Here is a 16,414-nt window from a genome sequence, read left to right on the forward strand (position 1 = left end):
TCTGCTGGACTCTCTCCAGGAGTGCCATGTCTCTCTTGTACTGGGCAGCCCAGAATTGGACCCAGTACTCCAGGGGAGGCCTCCCCAGGGCTGAGGAGAGGGGCAGGATCACCTCCCTCCTCCTGCTGGCAACACTCTTCCTAATGCACCCCAGGATCCGATTGGCCTTCTTGGCCACAAGGGCACATTACTGGCTCATGGTTAACTTGCTGTCCACCAGCACTCCCAGGTCCTTCTCGGCAGAGCTACTTTCCAGCATGCTACTGTCCTGCTGCATGGGGTTCTTTCTCCCTAGGTGCATGACTGTGCACTTGCCTTTGTTGAACTTCAGGAGGTTCCCCTCTGCCCAGCTCTCCAGCTTGTCCAGGTCCCTCTGAATGGCAGCACAGTCTTCTGGTGTGTTAGCCACTCCCCCCAGTTTAGTATCATCAGCAAACTTGCGGAGGGTGCACTCTGTGCCTTCCTCCAGGTCATTGATGAATATATTGAACAAGACTGGACCCAGGACTGACCCCTGGGGGACACCACTAGCTACAGGCCTCCAACTTGACTGCACCACTGACCACAACCCTCTTGAGCTCTGCCATCCAGCCAGTTCTCGATCCACCTCACTGTCCACTCGTCCAGCCCACACTTCCTGAGTTTACCTAGGAGGATGTGATGGGAGACGGTGTCAAAAGCCTTGCTGAAGTCCAGAAAGACAACATCCACTGCTCTCCCCTCATCTACCCAGCCAGTCATTCCATCATAGAAGGCTATCAGCTTGGTCAAGCATGATTTCCCTTTGGTGAATCCATGCCGACTACTCCTGACCACCTTCTTGTCCTCCACATGCTTAGTGATGACCTCCAGGAGGAGCTGTTCCATCACCTTTCCAGGGACTGAGGTGAGGCTGACAGGCCTGTAGTTTCCTGGCTCCTCCTTCTTGCCCTTTTTGAAGACTGGAGGGGCATTGGCTTTCTTCCAGTCTTCAGGCACCTCTCCTGCTCTCCAGGACCTTTCAAAGATGATGGAGAGTGGCCTAGCGATAACATCCGCCAGCTCCCTCAGCACTCGTGGATGCATCCCTTCGGGGCCCGTGGATTTGTGGTTTTCAGGTTTGGACAAATGATCTCTAACCCGATGCTCGTCGACCAAGGGAGAGTCTTCCTTTCTCTAGCCTTCCTCTCTTGTCCCCAGGGTTAGGAATGCCTGAGGGCTGGCCTTAGCAGTGAAGACTGAAGCAAAGGCATTCAGTAACTCTGCCTTCTCTGTATCCTTTGTTACCAGGGCACCCACCCCATTCACAGAATCACAGAATCGTTTAGGTTGGAAGGGACCTCTGGAGATCATCTAGTCCAACCTCCCTGTCAAGCAGGGTCCTCCAGAGCGTATTTCCCAGGATCACGTCCAGACGGGTTTGGAATATCTCCAGGGAAGGAGACTCCACTACCTCTGTGGGCAACCTGTTCCAGTGCTCAGTCACCCTCACAGTGAAGAAGTTTTTTCTCAGGTTTAGGTGGAACTTCCTGTGTTTCAGTTTGTGCCCGTTGCCTCTTGTCCTGTTGCTGGGCACCACGGAGAAGAGGCTGGCCTCATCCTCTTGACACTCCCCCTTCAGATACTTCAGATTCAGCAGTGGGCGCACATTTTCCCTAGTCTTCCTTTTGCTACTGATGTATTTGAAGAAGCCCTTCTTGTTGTCCTTGACATCTCTTGTCAGACTTGATTCCAGCTGGGCCTTAGCCTTCCTTGTCGCATCCCTCCAGACTAACAATGTCCCTATATTCCTCCCAAGTGACCTGTCCCCTTTTCCACATTCTGTAGACTTCCTTCTTCTGCTGGAGTTTTGCCAGGAGTTCCTTGCTCATCCATGCAGGTCTCCTGCCTGCTTTTGCTGGACTTCTTACTCAGAGGGATGCAGAGGGAAGAGGCCAGAGTTTGCTCTCCTGAAGTCCAGAGCTGCGATCCTACTTATTGCCGTACTTCCTCCTCATAGGATCCTGAAGTCTACCATCTCATGGTCATTGCAGCCAAGGCTGCCCCCAACCTTCACATCTCCAACTAGACCTTCTTTGTTTGTTAGTACAAATTTAGTTTAGGTTGATTTTTTTTTTTTAATTAAAAATCAAATTATCTTTAATCTTTAAAATGTGATTTGGGAAAACACTGTTCATCTCAAGCACATCAGAGAAAGAAACAAAAAAGTCACCTACATGGAGTATCGGATAGGAAATGTAGGCTCTAAGCAACTACTAAGTTTGAAATCACTCATGAAATTAGTATAATGCTTTAGCAGTAGACTTATGCATTTAATTGTCTCATGGGGCAGAAAGATGCATTTAGACAAACAAATGAAACATTCATGTAACTGATAGATATGTACATATTCATAATGACTGCTATGTCATAGATTACATATTGCAAGCTCTTGGCACATAACTCTGAAAATGAAATGTGCTTTTTATTTCATCACAGAAATTTAGTCAAATTTAATTTTCGTATTATTATTGTTTAACTTTTTAACTGATACTTTTAAAGATGCCTAATTAATTATGTTGTTATATGTTAAACCTCAGTACTAGTAAATGCTGAGTTATCTGGCTAAAATCCTAATATATCTTGCTTTATTTTTAAGAGGCTATATATACATTTTTATTTGTGTTCCATATTGGTAAGGGCTGAAATTTAAATTACTGCTACTATTTTAGTATCGCCTCCTAGGTGAAGGAAGTGCTTCTCTCTAATTCATATGCTCAAACAGATGAAGTAAGTGTTGACTGGCTTGTTTTTATGTCTTGTTTTGTAAAGTAGAAAAATCTGTACATAAGCATTGATGAAACTGAATTAATTTCACTTTTCTTAAGAGATTCCTGTTATAATATGAGAGTTTTGAATATTTCAAAGTAGTCACTGTTAAGAGAAAATGGTTTTGCAACCGACTTTGTAATCTATCCAGATTTTTGCATACTTATTTTTAAAAATGAATTAAGAATTTGAGCATTCTTTCAATAACTTTCTGGCTCATCCTTTTAAACTGACATAATTTGTAATTATACAGGAGGTGCTGCATGTCGCAGGAGTGGAAATGCAATTAACAGCTGCTGTGTCATTTTTGACTGTTCTGCAAGAGGAATCAGTGTCCATTCATACGTACTCCCACTCCTTTCTACACATCATTCTACAGAATCTGGAACACAGGGATGCAGGTCAGGGCTGTACAACTATGCTAATGACTGATAAGTTCTATATGTTTTGTTTCCTTAGCGACTGTACAATACTGTGTAAAGCAGTGAGTGCAGTCACTGGGACTTTATTTTTCTACACTTGCATGAAATAAAACATTTTAGCATGCTGACAGCTTACTGGTGTTTAAATATAAGTCTTCGTACTGATTAAGGCAAAGAAAAACTCTTATTTTGTTTGGAGGACTAAATCCTGTAGTTTTTACTGAATCCAAAGCTCTGAGTTACTTTAATTATTTGGTTAAGAAAATAGAGGGAGAATGATTGACATTTCTTCTGTGATGATTTGATTTTTTTATTTTTTTTAACTTCTTTGACACTATTTTTAGGTTACAAAGTGAAAAATGGCCCGCTGTTGCAAAAGTAGAAAGTTTAGGTGCAGAAGAAAGGAACATGCACCTTCTAAATGAAGAAAAATTTTTTTTTAAGGCAGACAGAATACCCCTACGTACACCAGACTTAAAAAGGACAAGGAAATGGGGGCAGAATTTGCTTCTAGCATGTTGCTGTCTAGTGAGTGTACGAAGTCTTGAATGTTAATTTAATGCCTTTTAGATATATAGCTACTTGAAGAGGTAAATGCAAGAAGTGAGAACTAATTTTATAAAAGCAATGTGTGCATTTGTTTATACTTTTTGTGTATGTACAACATAATATATAACTCGTTTCTTACTGGCAGGTGTCAGCAATGCATGGCTAGAAACTCTTCTTGCTGTAATAGAAGCTTTACCCAAAGAAACTATCAGACATGAGGTAATAATATTCTCCCCACTTAGCTAACAGAAAATTAATGTTACTCTGTTTTTCAAAAGATTGGAGTTCCCTACAAATCTCATTCACTTCAGTGAGATTTGTGGCAGTTCCACACCTGTGAAAAGGAGTAATGTTTGTGGGTCATACCGTAAGAGAGGAACGTGCTGAGGCCAGACAGGAAGGTCACCTTAAAAATCTTCAATGTTCTTCAGCAAATAAATGCCATATATATTTTAACACTTGCGTTGCACATAGTATTCTTAGTAAATGTTTTCATATATCCTGTTTCAGTTTACAGGGTAGTATTTCATTCTATCTCTTCATGAAGAAAAGACGTTTGTTACTGGACAAAATTCTGCATTTCTACTAAATGGGACTGAATGCTGGAGATGCTTATCACTGTGTAATCTAATGTCTTGCAAACACTCTAGCTTTCCACTGGGTGGTTTGAGGAAAAGGAATGAATTCCATCCCTGAGTCATAATGTACCTCCTCTTTATTCTGATAATTTATTCAGCTTTGTGCTGAGAATTCACTTTTGGTTGTTAAGTTTAAAAGCTTTCAGATAGGGATATCTTACTCTATTTACAGCTCCATGTTGTTCTAAATTATAAATATATTATCATTTATGTAGTATAAAAATACACATTAAAAATAGCTGGTAATTGAAATCTAGCACTGTTTAAAAGTATTTTTTTTATTATTTAAAAGGTGAAAAGTCAGGAGAAAAAAAGGAGAAATTAATCTTGTCAGACAAAATCTATTAGTAATGTAATTTTAAAGATGTGATTTAAAGATAACTTAGTTTTTCCCCTGATGTTCCTGTAGAATAAAGGAAAACGTTTACCACAGAATCAGAATAGTTGAGGTTGGAAGAGACCTCTGGAGATCATCTGGGTCAACCCCCCTGATCAAGTAGGGTCACCTAGAGCAGGTTGCCCAGGATCATGTCCAATTGGATTTTGAATATCTCGAAGGATAGAGACTCCACAACCTTTCTGGCCAGCCTGTTCCAATGTTTGACCACCCTCACAGTGAAGAACTGTTTTCTTGTGTTTGAGTGGAATTTCCTGTGTTTCAGTTTGTGCCCATTGGCTCTTGTCCTGTCACTGGGCACCACTCAGAAGAATCTGGTCCTGGCCTGTTTACCACTCTCCCAACAGATATTTAGAAACATTGACAAGATCCCCCCGAACCTTCTCTTCTCCAGGCTGAACAGCCCCACCTCTCTCAGCCTCTCCTCATATGATACATGCTTCTATCCCTTTATCATCTTTGTGGCCTTTCACTGGGCTTGTTCCAGTATATCCATGTTTTTATTGTATTGGGAAGCCCAGAACTGGACACAGCACTCCAGATGTGGCCTCATCAGTGTTGAGCAGAGGGGAAGGATCACTACCTAGACCTGCTGGCAATGCTCCTTCTAATGCAGCCCAGGATACTTTTGGTCTTCTTTGCTATAAGGGCCACGCTACTGGCTCATGTTCAGCTTGTTGTCCACCAGGACCCCCAGGTCCTTCTCGGCATGTTTCGTAAAAATTTGCTTTGAGAAGATCAATTGGTGAAGCTGTGTTGATTCAGCAGCTAGAAAAAAAACATCTGAAAATGGGCCTTTTTGTATCAGAAAACTTAGGATATTATAATTTTTAATGTTTTTTCTAAGTTAAAATCATTGAACAATCTTCGTTTCCAAGGACACAAGAAAAGGTGTGTTGGATTAGAACAAATGTCAAGCTAAGCCTGCGTCCTGTCTCTGACAATGGCCGCTTCAGGGGAGAGACTATGTCTGGATCAGTAACTTGGGTTACTAGACGTGGTGTGTGTGTGCTATTGTAATTCAAAGACCAAATAAATAGTATATAGTTTTGTAGATAACTAATGACATGCAGTACTATAATTAGAAACGTACCTATGTACTAATTCTAGGCTGGGTGAACTTTGTGTCCTTAAAATAGGAAAGGTTCTCTTACCTCAAAATTTCTGCTGATAAGAGGAGGAGAAAACTGCTTTTAGAATACTATTACACTTTCCTGCCCTGTGTATTATCCTTTTGTGTAGCTCTGCAAGAGGCATGGAGCTGTGACAAGCTGCAGGACCTATCTCTCTGTAGTGTTCTCCCTGACTCAGCACCTGGTTTTCCATAATCATTTTTGTGCAAAAAATAGTATCCGTGAATGTCATATTTTACAGTCTCTTAGTTTATATCTGTCACTATAGAGGTGACCCAACAAACGGCAGCACAGCTCCAGGATAAGCTGCAGGGTTGCTTCGTCTATATGGAAATGATACCTCTTCCCTGCAGATCCCCAAAGTACACTTAATTGAGAGGGATTGTTGCTTTCAAACTCCACATCAAATGTGGTATTTCCTAAGATAACTCATGAGAAGGAACCTCAGAGAGGCTCCCTTTTCCTTTTTATCTGTTTTTTGCTTTTATTTATTTATTTGTTTCTGTGCAAGGACAGATTTAACATTTTTTGTGAAAATTCCCAGCTAATAGCTATAAATATTCATGTACAACTTAATCTCAAAATAAAGACACAAGTAGACAGATGTAAAACTGTGGCCATGATGTGAATCATAAACTGCAATTTGGGCCAAGATATGGATGTAATAGACTATAATTAGCAGTACATGTTAAATGAAGGTTTCCGGTAGGCTGTTGATGTACATATGCGTTATTGTTGTTCACACTAATTAATTCCATGAAAGGGGTAGATGACATTTGGGATATGTTTTTCTAGATTTTTTTTTTAAGAAGAGGAATACGTTATTTACTGTTCAAATTTTTTTTTTTTCCTTCATATAGATCCTGAATCCACTTGTTTCCAAGGCACAGCTTTCTCAAACACTTCAGTCCCGCTTAGTTAGTTGTAAAATCATGGGAAAATTAGCTAACAAATTTGAAGCTCATATGTGAGTAGACTGTACATATATTTTCATTACATAATGTATATCAACATTTCTTTGTTGGGGACAAAAATTATTACAAGAAAATTAGACATTATTGCAAAAATTAAATTCTTTCTTCTTACAGGTCTATTTATCTGGGTAGTAATTAATGATAAAAAATATTCAGTGTGTAACTAGCCTATATCTAGCTTCAGTTCATATATTCTTCTACAGGTTGAAGTGGGTTTGATTTTCACATCATTATTCAATATTGTTTTCCTTACTAGGAAATAAGCCAAACGGTGGATGTCTCTACAAGTCAACTTCAAAAGTTGAGACAAAACTCAACTTCATCACCTTAAAGTTTCTTATCATAAAGAGAAAACCCTAAGAACCCTTGTCCTTCAATTTTTATTTTTTTAAACAAATTTCACAATAATCTGTAGGCAATTTTTTTCCTGTCCATAACTATACGGAATCACATTAGGAGCCACTGCTTTTGCCTGATATTAATCCAGCTGTTAGAGTAGGTGTCTGTGGTTTTGGACAATAATGCAGAACATGGAAGCATGACGAAAGTAAAGCTGGATAAGTTACTTGATGAAAGCAGTTGGGACAGTACATTCTTTGGACAGCTTATCCAGCCTAATGTGTTTTTGTCTAATGTGTTTCCTGTGCAGGCATTTTACCACATCTGATCATGTCCTTTACGTTATGAAAGAAGTTTACTGAGGGTTACTAAATTCACAGAAACCATGTCTAGTTCAGGAATTTTCCTCTAATGGTGGTTTTCAACCACCCCAGAATGCAAGAATTCAGTATAATAGAAAAGATGAGTAACAGGACCATATGACAAGACATTTAGAAATAATTTTTTTTCTTCAACAGAAAAGAACTAAAGATAAACAAAAAAAAGATATCTACACCTTTATATGCTATGTAGAATATACTTGTCAGACATGCAGAAGTAATGAGCGTGGTAAAATAATATTTTCTAGAAAGTTACCAAAGCCTTCAAATCTTTATCTTCAAAATTTTAATTTGTAGAAATCTGGCAAAATCACAATTGCTTTTAATTATATGATGTTTCATTCTCGTGAAAATAAAATGAATTTCCAGATCACTTGGAAACTTATTGTGCCTAAAATTATTATAACTTGTCATAAGTTCAAATAACGCTATCTTTTTGGGGGCTTTTTAAAATATGAGTTCTTACTTTTTAGAAATACAGAACCCCTCATTTAAGTGAACTGAGAGCAGCACCATTTCTATATAGAAGCCACCTATAAGTTAGATGAAGATCACTGAGAAATTTCTGAGATGTCTTGGTCCTCTCTTGGAATATTTTCAGTGCAGTTTAGGGAAGCGAAAAGAGATCTTGATCCGCAGATGTAGAATATGGCACAGGCTGAGTAAGATTGACGACATGCTGTCATTCCCCTTACAGAAGAGGTCTTGGTGTAGGCTCAGGAGAGGCATCCTTCCTCAGGAGTTAACCATATAGAAACATATCTTCACATTCTTCTTCAGAAAGGCACAATTTTTTACCGTGACATTTATACTACAATAAAAAATTCTTTTGTATTTCACATGAGTTGCAGGGTATTTGTATAGATCAGGGCATAGCCGTGACCTTGAAATAAAACATCGCTTTTTTCTACATCCTATTCCAACAGGTGCCTAAAAGCATGGCTTTTTTTGAAGGTAGTCACTACTTCAGGGTATTTTAAAGTGCCACACTCCCAAGACGTGGTACAATTTTTGAAACTTCAGGCTAAATATTTGCTATAAGACGTGAATTCATTTTTGCTTGGATAAATGGAGGATGTGCAACCTGGCTTGAAAATGTTCTTGTTTCTGTCTTCATACCCTTTCTCTGAGTTTTGAAACAACATAAAGATTTGGACAGAGATGTTTTTATGAATACTCATAACAGAATCTTGGACAAGGAAAGGAAACACAATGGCTGAATCTGCCAAGTTACAGTATGTGTTTTTACTTGAACAGAATTCGAAATTGTTTTTCTGTATCTGCTGTTGATTTAGTGTGAATACTGGGGTATATTTGCATAAAGTCATTACAGTGTTGGAGCTTTTAATCTTGAATTCTTGTGGACTGTTCAATTTAATTCCTAAAGTATCTCTTTAGTGATACATGCATACCAATGGGACACCTCCTCTGAACGTGTTCTGTTGTTTTGATTTTAGTAGAATGCAAAACCCTGATCAGGAGTGATAGCTCATTGTATTAAATGCCACACAAAAACAAACAAGATGGCAGGATACAACTTAATCTTTTCCCCAAAGTGTCACTAATTTCTGCCTTAGTCAAGACATTTTTTTTCCCTGCATTTTGATGTTTGTGTGTCTCTTGAATTCTGTTTGGACTTAACAATGTATATATGTATATATACGCACAAAGACTGTATTGTTCTAAACCTCAAGCCTAGGCCAAAGAGCGTATGAGTTGTAGCCTTGCATTCATCTCACATTCAGGGTTGAAAGAAGTGGAAAATTTTTACTACCTTCATCACTTGTACTGAAGCTTATAATTAATTTCATTTGCATATTTTATAATCTTACAATAGCCTAAAGGTTTTTATGATTTTAGGAGTATGTGGATCACAGTTTTTTGCTTTACAGTTAGCTAAACTGCTCAATAGCTTCTGAAATTTGAACTGATTAATCTGAAAAGAGAAAAAAAACTTACAAAAGAGCCTATTTTTCACTTGGCAGCTGAGTTTCTACAAGGCACATGCACCAGACTGGGCCTTAGGTCCTGCAGAATTTGCTCAAGCTGAGTGGATTGTGTTTATCTTCAGGAAAAAAGGTTCTGCAAAAAAGTTTGTCAACATGACAGAAGTCTGACCCATAACAGTGGGATTTGGAATGTCTTTGGTATGCACAGGAAAAGATTAATCCATATGTGAATCAGAGGAGCTATCTTGTTCCATCATGATTTCTATCTCAATAAAACAACCTCTTATTAACATTCCTATGTTTTCTGTTTTCAAAGTAAAGACAAAATGAATTGGGATTTGCATTTCCATTTTTATAATTCTTTGTATTCTTAAAGTAGCTGTTTAAAATTTGTACTAAAGAAGGTTATTAAATGAGGAGAGTAATCTCTATCTAGTATTTTCATAGTTTAAAAAAGTATTAGATGAAATATGAGCAAATTATGACTGTTAATATTTTTAAAAAATCCTTTTTCTTTATAGCATGCTTTTGTATCTGAAATAGTGTTATTTTATAATCACAAACTTCAGAATAATCAGTTTTCTGCATCACTATTTGCCGTGTGTGATAAATTATTAAAAAAAATTTGCAGCTAGAGGTAATACATTGGTAAAATTTGAATATTACAAAGTTGGTTTTATATATTTTTGTTCTGTATATTAATGAATAATGTTCACATTTTTAGTATTAAGAGAGAGATTCTTCCACTGGTAAAATCACTGTGCCAGGATGTAGAGTATGAAGTTAGAACTTGCATGTGTCGGCAACTGGAACATGTAGCTCAAGGAATAGGGTGAGTACAATTTGCATAATGCTACTGAATGCAAACTCTCTCTCTAAAATATTTAATGGTAACGTAAAAACCCCATTTAAGTTAGAAATCTTAACTCCTGCATAATCGATAATAAATTTAGAGAGTATAGATGTGTTCTTGTGAATTGCGGTTAGTTGTTTTCCATTCTTAGATTTTTATTGCATGTGATAGTAATATTACTAAACCATGTAAACAACCCCTCCCCCCCCCCCCAAAAAAAAAAGTTCATATAAAGCTTCTTGAAATCATTTGAATTATCCATTGATATCATTGTATCATTGGGCTTTAGATTAAGACGTATTTAAAAGTGAACGACGACTGTGGCAAGAATTAGTAGTTTCTAATAATTACTGTGCCACTTTTTGCAGAAGGATGCCAAAAGTTTTTTTGTACTTAAAGCAAATTTCAGTTCAGCATCAACTCTTACTCTAACCTTGAACACCTTCAATATTATACATATAGGCATAGAAAAAGTTCTGGAACTTGTATTCTAATGTAATAAATTAGAACGTGTTAACTATACATTCAGGACTTGTCTGTAAGTGAAAAACTATTTTAAAATTCCTGGTCTTTCCTCCTGTGCTAGGGAGAAAAGAGCAGTACCTACTGTTATAGACTTGAAGAAATTATCAAGTGAGATTCCGTGCCCTGTGTTGTGCAGGGGGACAGATTAAAAGATCTGAATGGTTCCTCTGGCTTTTAAAACTGTGAATTTATGAGCTATTCAAGGATGATGCTGAAACTGAAAGCTAAATTTGAAAGGTACTCTAAAAATGCACTTCAGTTTGTTAGTACTGATGCAGAAATTATCCCTTCCTATGCCACTACCTGTTTTTTGAGTGGGATTAATTTTTTTTATGGTGAATTGTATTGTGGTTTAGATTCTGAGTTACTTTTAAAAAAAAGGGATAAATCTCTGCAAATAATATGATTTACTGGCTATAGGAGAACCAACATTCACAACAAGAACTAAGGCTTGCTGTCGTGGACTTAATTTACGTTGTTTTAGTAGGATCGTAAAGAATAGGAATTTCTTGATTCCCAGAAAAAACTTACCTTTATTGCAATACAGAATAATATTATGTAAGTGCTTTAGTCAGCTCTTCTGTTAGGTCTTCATTCTGCAGAAGTTCAAAGGACACGAATAATGTGGACAGGCAATGATATTATTCACCTGAGTTAAATTAATTAATAATTATTGTTTTTATATTTACTGTATATATTTTATTTTATATTTACCCTACCAAAGGGTAGCTTAGCACAGTAAATAATTTTAACATTTTCCATATTAAATATCTTTATATTTAAAAGAATCTCTGACTACAGAATAAAAGGATAGCATTTGCTGATATTGTTGCTGTTTATAACCGTGACAATTCAACAAGCGTTTTATTAGAATGAAGTACTGAAGAATTTGAAATCGAGTTCATTTTTACTGTATATATGTATCTTATATGTATATCTTTATGTATCTGAAAATAATTCTGTTTAATGGGAGATTAAATATATAGTTCTGTTTATCTTCAGTGAATGACCAGATTTTATTCCTGCAAGGTTTTGAAGTGGGGCAGGACGGGCAGTTTTAATTGCTATATCAGTTGAAGACTGTTAAATGTACTTTTCATACCACCAAAATGGAAATCCACAGAAGCACATTTGGAAAATATTTCTTGTTTTAATTCCTGATTTTTGGGTCTTCATCTGGGATGTCGTACTACTCTTCTTTCCCCTGACCCTTACTAGACCATGTGTTCATTTCTTTCTTGATCACCTTTGTTCCTCTTTTCTCGTTTCTTGTAATTCAGTTTTTTGAGATATTTTTGATATCTCATTTGAGATACAGTCTGCATTTCCATGGATCCCTCTAACCTTCTCAGTTAACCTCTGCTACAGTAAAGAGCTGAGATGCAATCATAATGAATTTGGCTTTGAAAATAATTTGTGACACACAATATTGCAAAATATATTTTTAAAATATTATGAATATATTTTTCTGAGTAAAATAGCTCTTATCAGGGATATGAACATAGTTAGAGAATATTTCTTTGAAATATACCTGGAAATATTTTTATCTTTTAAAGTGTACAGCAGTACTCATACTTTCACATTTCTTTGCCCTGTGACTCAGTCTAGTTAGGAACAAGAAATGGTTTTGCTGGTAGCTTTTAGGAAATGTTCCAATTGATTGTAAACAATGATACAGTTAGTATGAATCTGTGTGGATTTGTTTTCAGTATTTTTTCCCCCCATTTAAGACAGTTATAAGTACAGGCAGGTGTTAAAATAAGGAAGGGGACATAGGGAATGATGCTGGGTGCTAGCTTGTGCAGAAACTATGGTCTTACTCCAGGAAGTGAATTTCCATCTTACTCGTGTCAATAATCTTACCCATGTCAATCATCTTAGCCTGCAAATGGTACTATGCCAAGAATAGTTCATTCCCTCTCAGTCACCTATCTGATGAAACTCTGATTTTGAAGTCAGTCCGTAATATAGCAATCTGCTGCCAATGTCTAGATTCAAGTTGTCAGGACCATTGCACGCAGATAGTTTTAGTAACTGGCAAATCAAAACAGACAAACAAAACGCGTTCATTATTTCCTTAAGAAAAGCCTGAAAAAAGTCTGATGTTTGGACTAGTCATGAAACCTCATGTCCACTAAGCAGTGGTTGCTCACTCTTTGTAAAGCAGACTCATCTTTGAGATGTCAGGTTATTCTGGACACTTCAGTCCTACATGACCCATATTTAATCATTTTATCTTTGGACCTTATTCTTTTCTTCCCCTGAACAGTTTCAGAGTATTTCATCACATGACTTTTCTTAGTGACACAGTGAAGTAGCTTGATCTCTTTACATTTTTCAGATTGTATTTTGATTTATTGTGAGCTAATTTGACACCTTTTTTAGAGATGAACTTTTAGTGATGAATTTTTGCATTTTAAACTTGCATGTTTCTTTGTCTGATGAAGAGAAAAGTCCTGAGATTGTTGCATTTTTTGAATAAGTAAGAATTCTTGTGGGAACATTGTTTCATTGTATATTTTCTTTTGACTGTTTGCCTTACTTTGCAGGACAGAACTGACAAAAACTGTCGTGCTCCCTGAATTAGTAGAACTGGCAAGAGATGAAGGCAGCAGTGTACGTCTTGCAGCTTTTGAGACGTTAGTGAATCTTCTTGAAATGTTTGATGCAGGTAAGAGCTTAATTTAGACTTACAAGCCCAGTTATTAAGACTTCAGTGCCTCTTACAAATGTATATAAATGCTTTTTGTTCTGTCTGAATTTTTAGGACATTTCTGGTTTTATTTGATTTACAGTTTTATTATTTATATTTGTGCATTTCATGTCTTAAAATACTTTGTGCAGAATAATTTCTAAGGAAGGTGAACCAGCTGTCCATAAAATCACTTATTTTCTTATTTCAGGATTCTAATGTAATTGACTAAGTTAACTGAATAAAATTAATTTATAACTGATCAGAATATTGCGTTGTTTTCATTTACTTAATACTACCAATATGCATAATACAATATGTTAGCACAATAGATATGAACCTTTGTGCTCTTTTACTCTTAGCTGTTTCCATCTCTTAAGTAAAATAAAGCTAGTCCAAACTGCAGGCTGCCTTTTGAGCTGAAGAAGCCAAGTTGGGGCAATGATGTGGTATTTGATGTGGTATTTATGTGTGTATTGGTAAACCGTGCAGTTTAACATTCACTTTTAAATGTCAGATTCATTTGTAAATTTCTAAATAGAAAATACTTTTTCATGACCTGTAAACTGCACTGTACACAACTGATCCATTTTTAAGATGTACTAAGCATGAGCAGTTACTGTTTAAATCCCTTTAAAATGGTGTGTATTTGGCACTGAAAGCTTTCTTCTTTACAATGAGAAAGTATATGTATTTTTTAAAGCTTTTCATTGTATTTAAAACAGAAAATGTAAATGCTTGTGTTTTTCCCAGCACCATACCTTTTCCCTAAATGACATGTGTATGTCATTTTTCTCCAGGGGTAGGGGAGAGTGTCTGTTTGTTCATACGAAGAAATTCCCTTTTGTATCTGGTTCTTTTGACTTAGTGGTAGTGGGATGCCTACATTCATGGCTCTGAGATTTCTCATCCCAAGTTCACTTCAACATTGGCTGGAGCAAACTTTGAGGAGAGCTACTCCAATTGCTCCGGTGTAAGAGGACATTCTAGATAGCTGGAATGTTTTGTGCTCCAACCGGCTACCCTGCCCTGAATTTTTCAGGGGTATGCAGAAGACAATAACAGCCAGCTGTTCTAGCTCTGTATCAATTTATTATGCACCTTTTTTGTACCACTGGAGACATACAAAGGAGCAAAGCAGATGAGAGATCCTTGCTGTAGCATATATAACAAAAAAGGAAAAAGGAAGAATCTCTGTTGAGCTAGTGATTGTTGATCACTGCTCGTTATTTGCCACTTTTCGCTCCATACTATCTTTTTCTCCAAATTCTTTAGTAGTTTATTGTCATTAGTGACTATATTTTGCACCACATTTCCCACTCCCACTCCTGTCTTACTGACTGTACTATTCCTTCCTGATACATAAGTGAGGAGCAAATATTTACTTTACAGGAACTTGTTGGTGAATTACTAAAATACACATGATTGCATATAAGCCATATGGAGAAGTGCATAAAGGAATAAGATGGTTGGGGGAGAATACCATAAAAGGACTTTTTAGCTGTTAGTGGTTACATTAGTAGGTTAATTTTCAAATTATTAGGCCTTTACATTAATGCTATCAAGTTTGTGCTTCTCTTTGCTCCTCCCAATCGCACCTTCAACCCTCCCCCCCCCAAATTGCTGTAACCATCACTTTTAGTTATTGTAAAAGAGCATGAGAAAAGCGTTCAGGGATTATTTATATGTTTGCAAGGAATGTGTTTGTAGAGGTTTGGTTTGTGTGGTGTTTTGGTTTCATGGCTGAACTAGAAAATGAACGTCTTGCAGGTGATGTGAAATTATTTGCTAGGATTTCATTCCCACAAAATGAAAACATTGCTTCAGGTCAACCTAAATATTTTGTTCAACCCTAAATACTTGCTGAATTTTAATGTTATGTTACCATGTAAAAAATCTTAATCCCTTAAAAATATGACCATTTAAAATATAGTGTCACACAAGTCAAAATGTTTCAGTTTGTTTGAACGTTCTGCCCCTTCATTTTGTAGGAAGACAGAGTGCATGGCGCTATTTGCACAATTTGACTTTCATTTCTAATTCAGTTTCTTTATTCTGCCCTTAATTACTCAGTTTCTCTGTGTATTCTTTATTTACCAATACATTCTCAACCTCTTCTCAGTAGGTTGCAAAAATTCACTTTTAACAGACTCACATTTCTCTTTTTACAGTTATAGTCATATTCTTTCTTTATCTCCATAAATTCCAAATAGATTTCTTGGTGAAAGAAATTAGCGACTGTTCATTTACTCATATGCTACAGGTCGAAAGAGTTTCTTTGGTGGGTGCCCTCCCCTTTTTAAAAAAAAAAAAAAAAAAAAAAGAAATGGAATGGAGGAGAAGGTCTCACAAATCGAGACCCATATTATGGTAATATGTTGACTGTTCTCTCTACCTCCTGCATATTAAAAGATATTTTTCACAGCTTATTATGGAAGCCAACTGTATGTGCTCTTTTTAAAAAATGTTTGATGACCAATAACTAACTTGAGAAATTTTTTTTGTTTTTCAGATGATAGGAGTCAAACTGTTCTCCCCTTAGTGAAATCGTTCTGTGAAAAATCCTACAAAGCAGATGAATCTATTCTAGTTTCTTTATCGTTCCATTTAGGGAAACTGTGTAATGGACTATATGGTATGTTTGAATACATGTATGAATAAAATGTACGTAATGATAATGGTAATAAAATAATGGTAATGGTAATAAAATATATGTATGAATAAAATATTTGTGGAAAAACATATTTGAGGGGTTCCTAAATAAGATCTGTTTTTT

The 16,414-nt window shown here is 36.6% G+C and overlaps 1 protein-coding gene across 10 annotated transcripts in view; it reads left to right on the plus strand.

Annotated features, from left to right (window-relative positions):
* Positions 1 to 16,414, plus strand: part of PPP4R4 (protein phosphatase 4 regulatory subunit 4) — a 70,211-nt gene that overhangs the window by 29,278 nt on the left and 24,519 nt on the right. For 9 of the 10 annotated variants that reach the window (XM_068946921.1, XM_068946915.1, XM_068946914.1 and 6 more), the window contains 6 exons: positions 3,041 to 3,188; positions 3,904 to 3,977; positions 6,787 to 6,893; positions 10,293 to 10,400; positions 13,496 to 13,617; positions 16,151 to 16,273. In XM_068946921.1, coding sequence (XP_068803022.1) covers positions 3,041 to 3,188; positions 3,904 to 3,977; positions 6,787 to 6,893; positions 10,293 to 10,400; positions 13,496 to 13,617; positions 16,151 to 16,273 — 682 coding nt within the window. Of the gene's footprint in view, positions 1 to 3,040; positions 3,189 to 3,903; positions 3,978 to 6,786; positions 6,894 to 10,292; positions 10,401 to 13,495; positions 13,618 to 16,150; positions 16,274 to 16,414 lie in introns of those variants that run through there. The other variant, XM_068946923.1, reaches the window with a different exon arrangement.

The sequence above is a fragment of the Struthio camelus genome, chromosome 5, assembly GCF_040807025.1.
Source record: "Struthio camelus isolate bStrCam1 chromosome 5, bStrCam1.hap1, whole genome shotgun sequence".
NCBI lineage: Eukaryota > Metazoa > Chordata > Aves > Struthioniformes > Struthionidae > Struthio > Struthio camelus.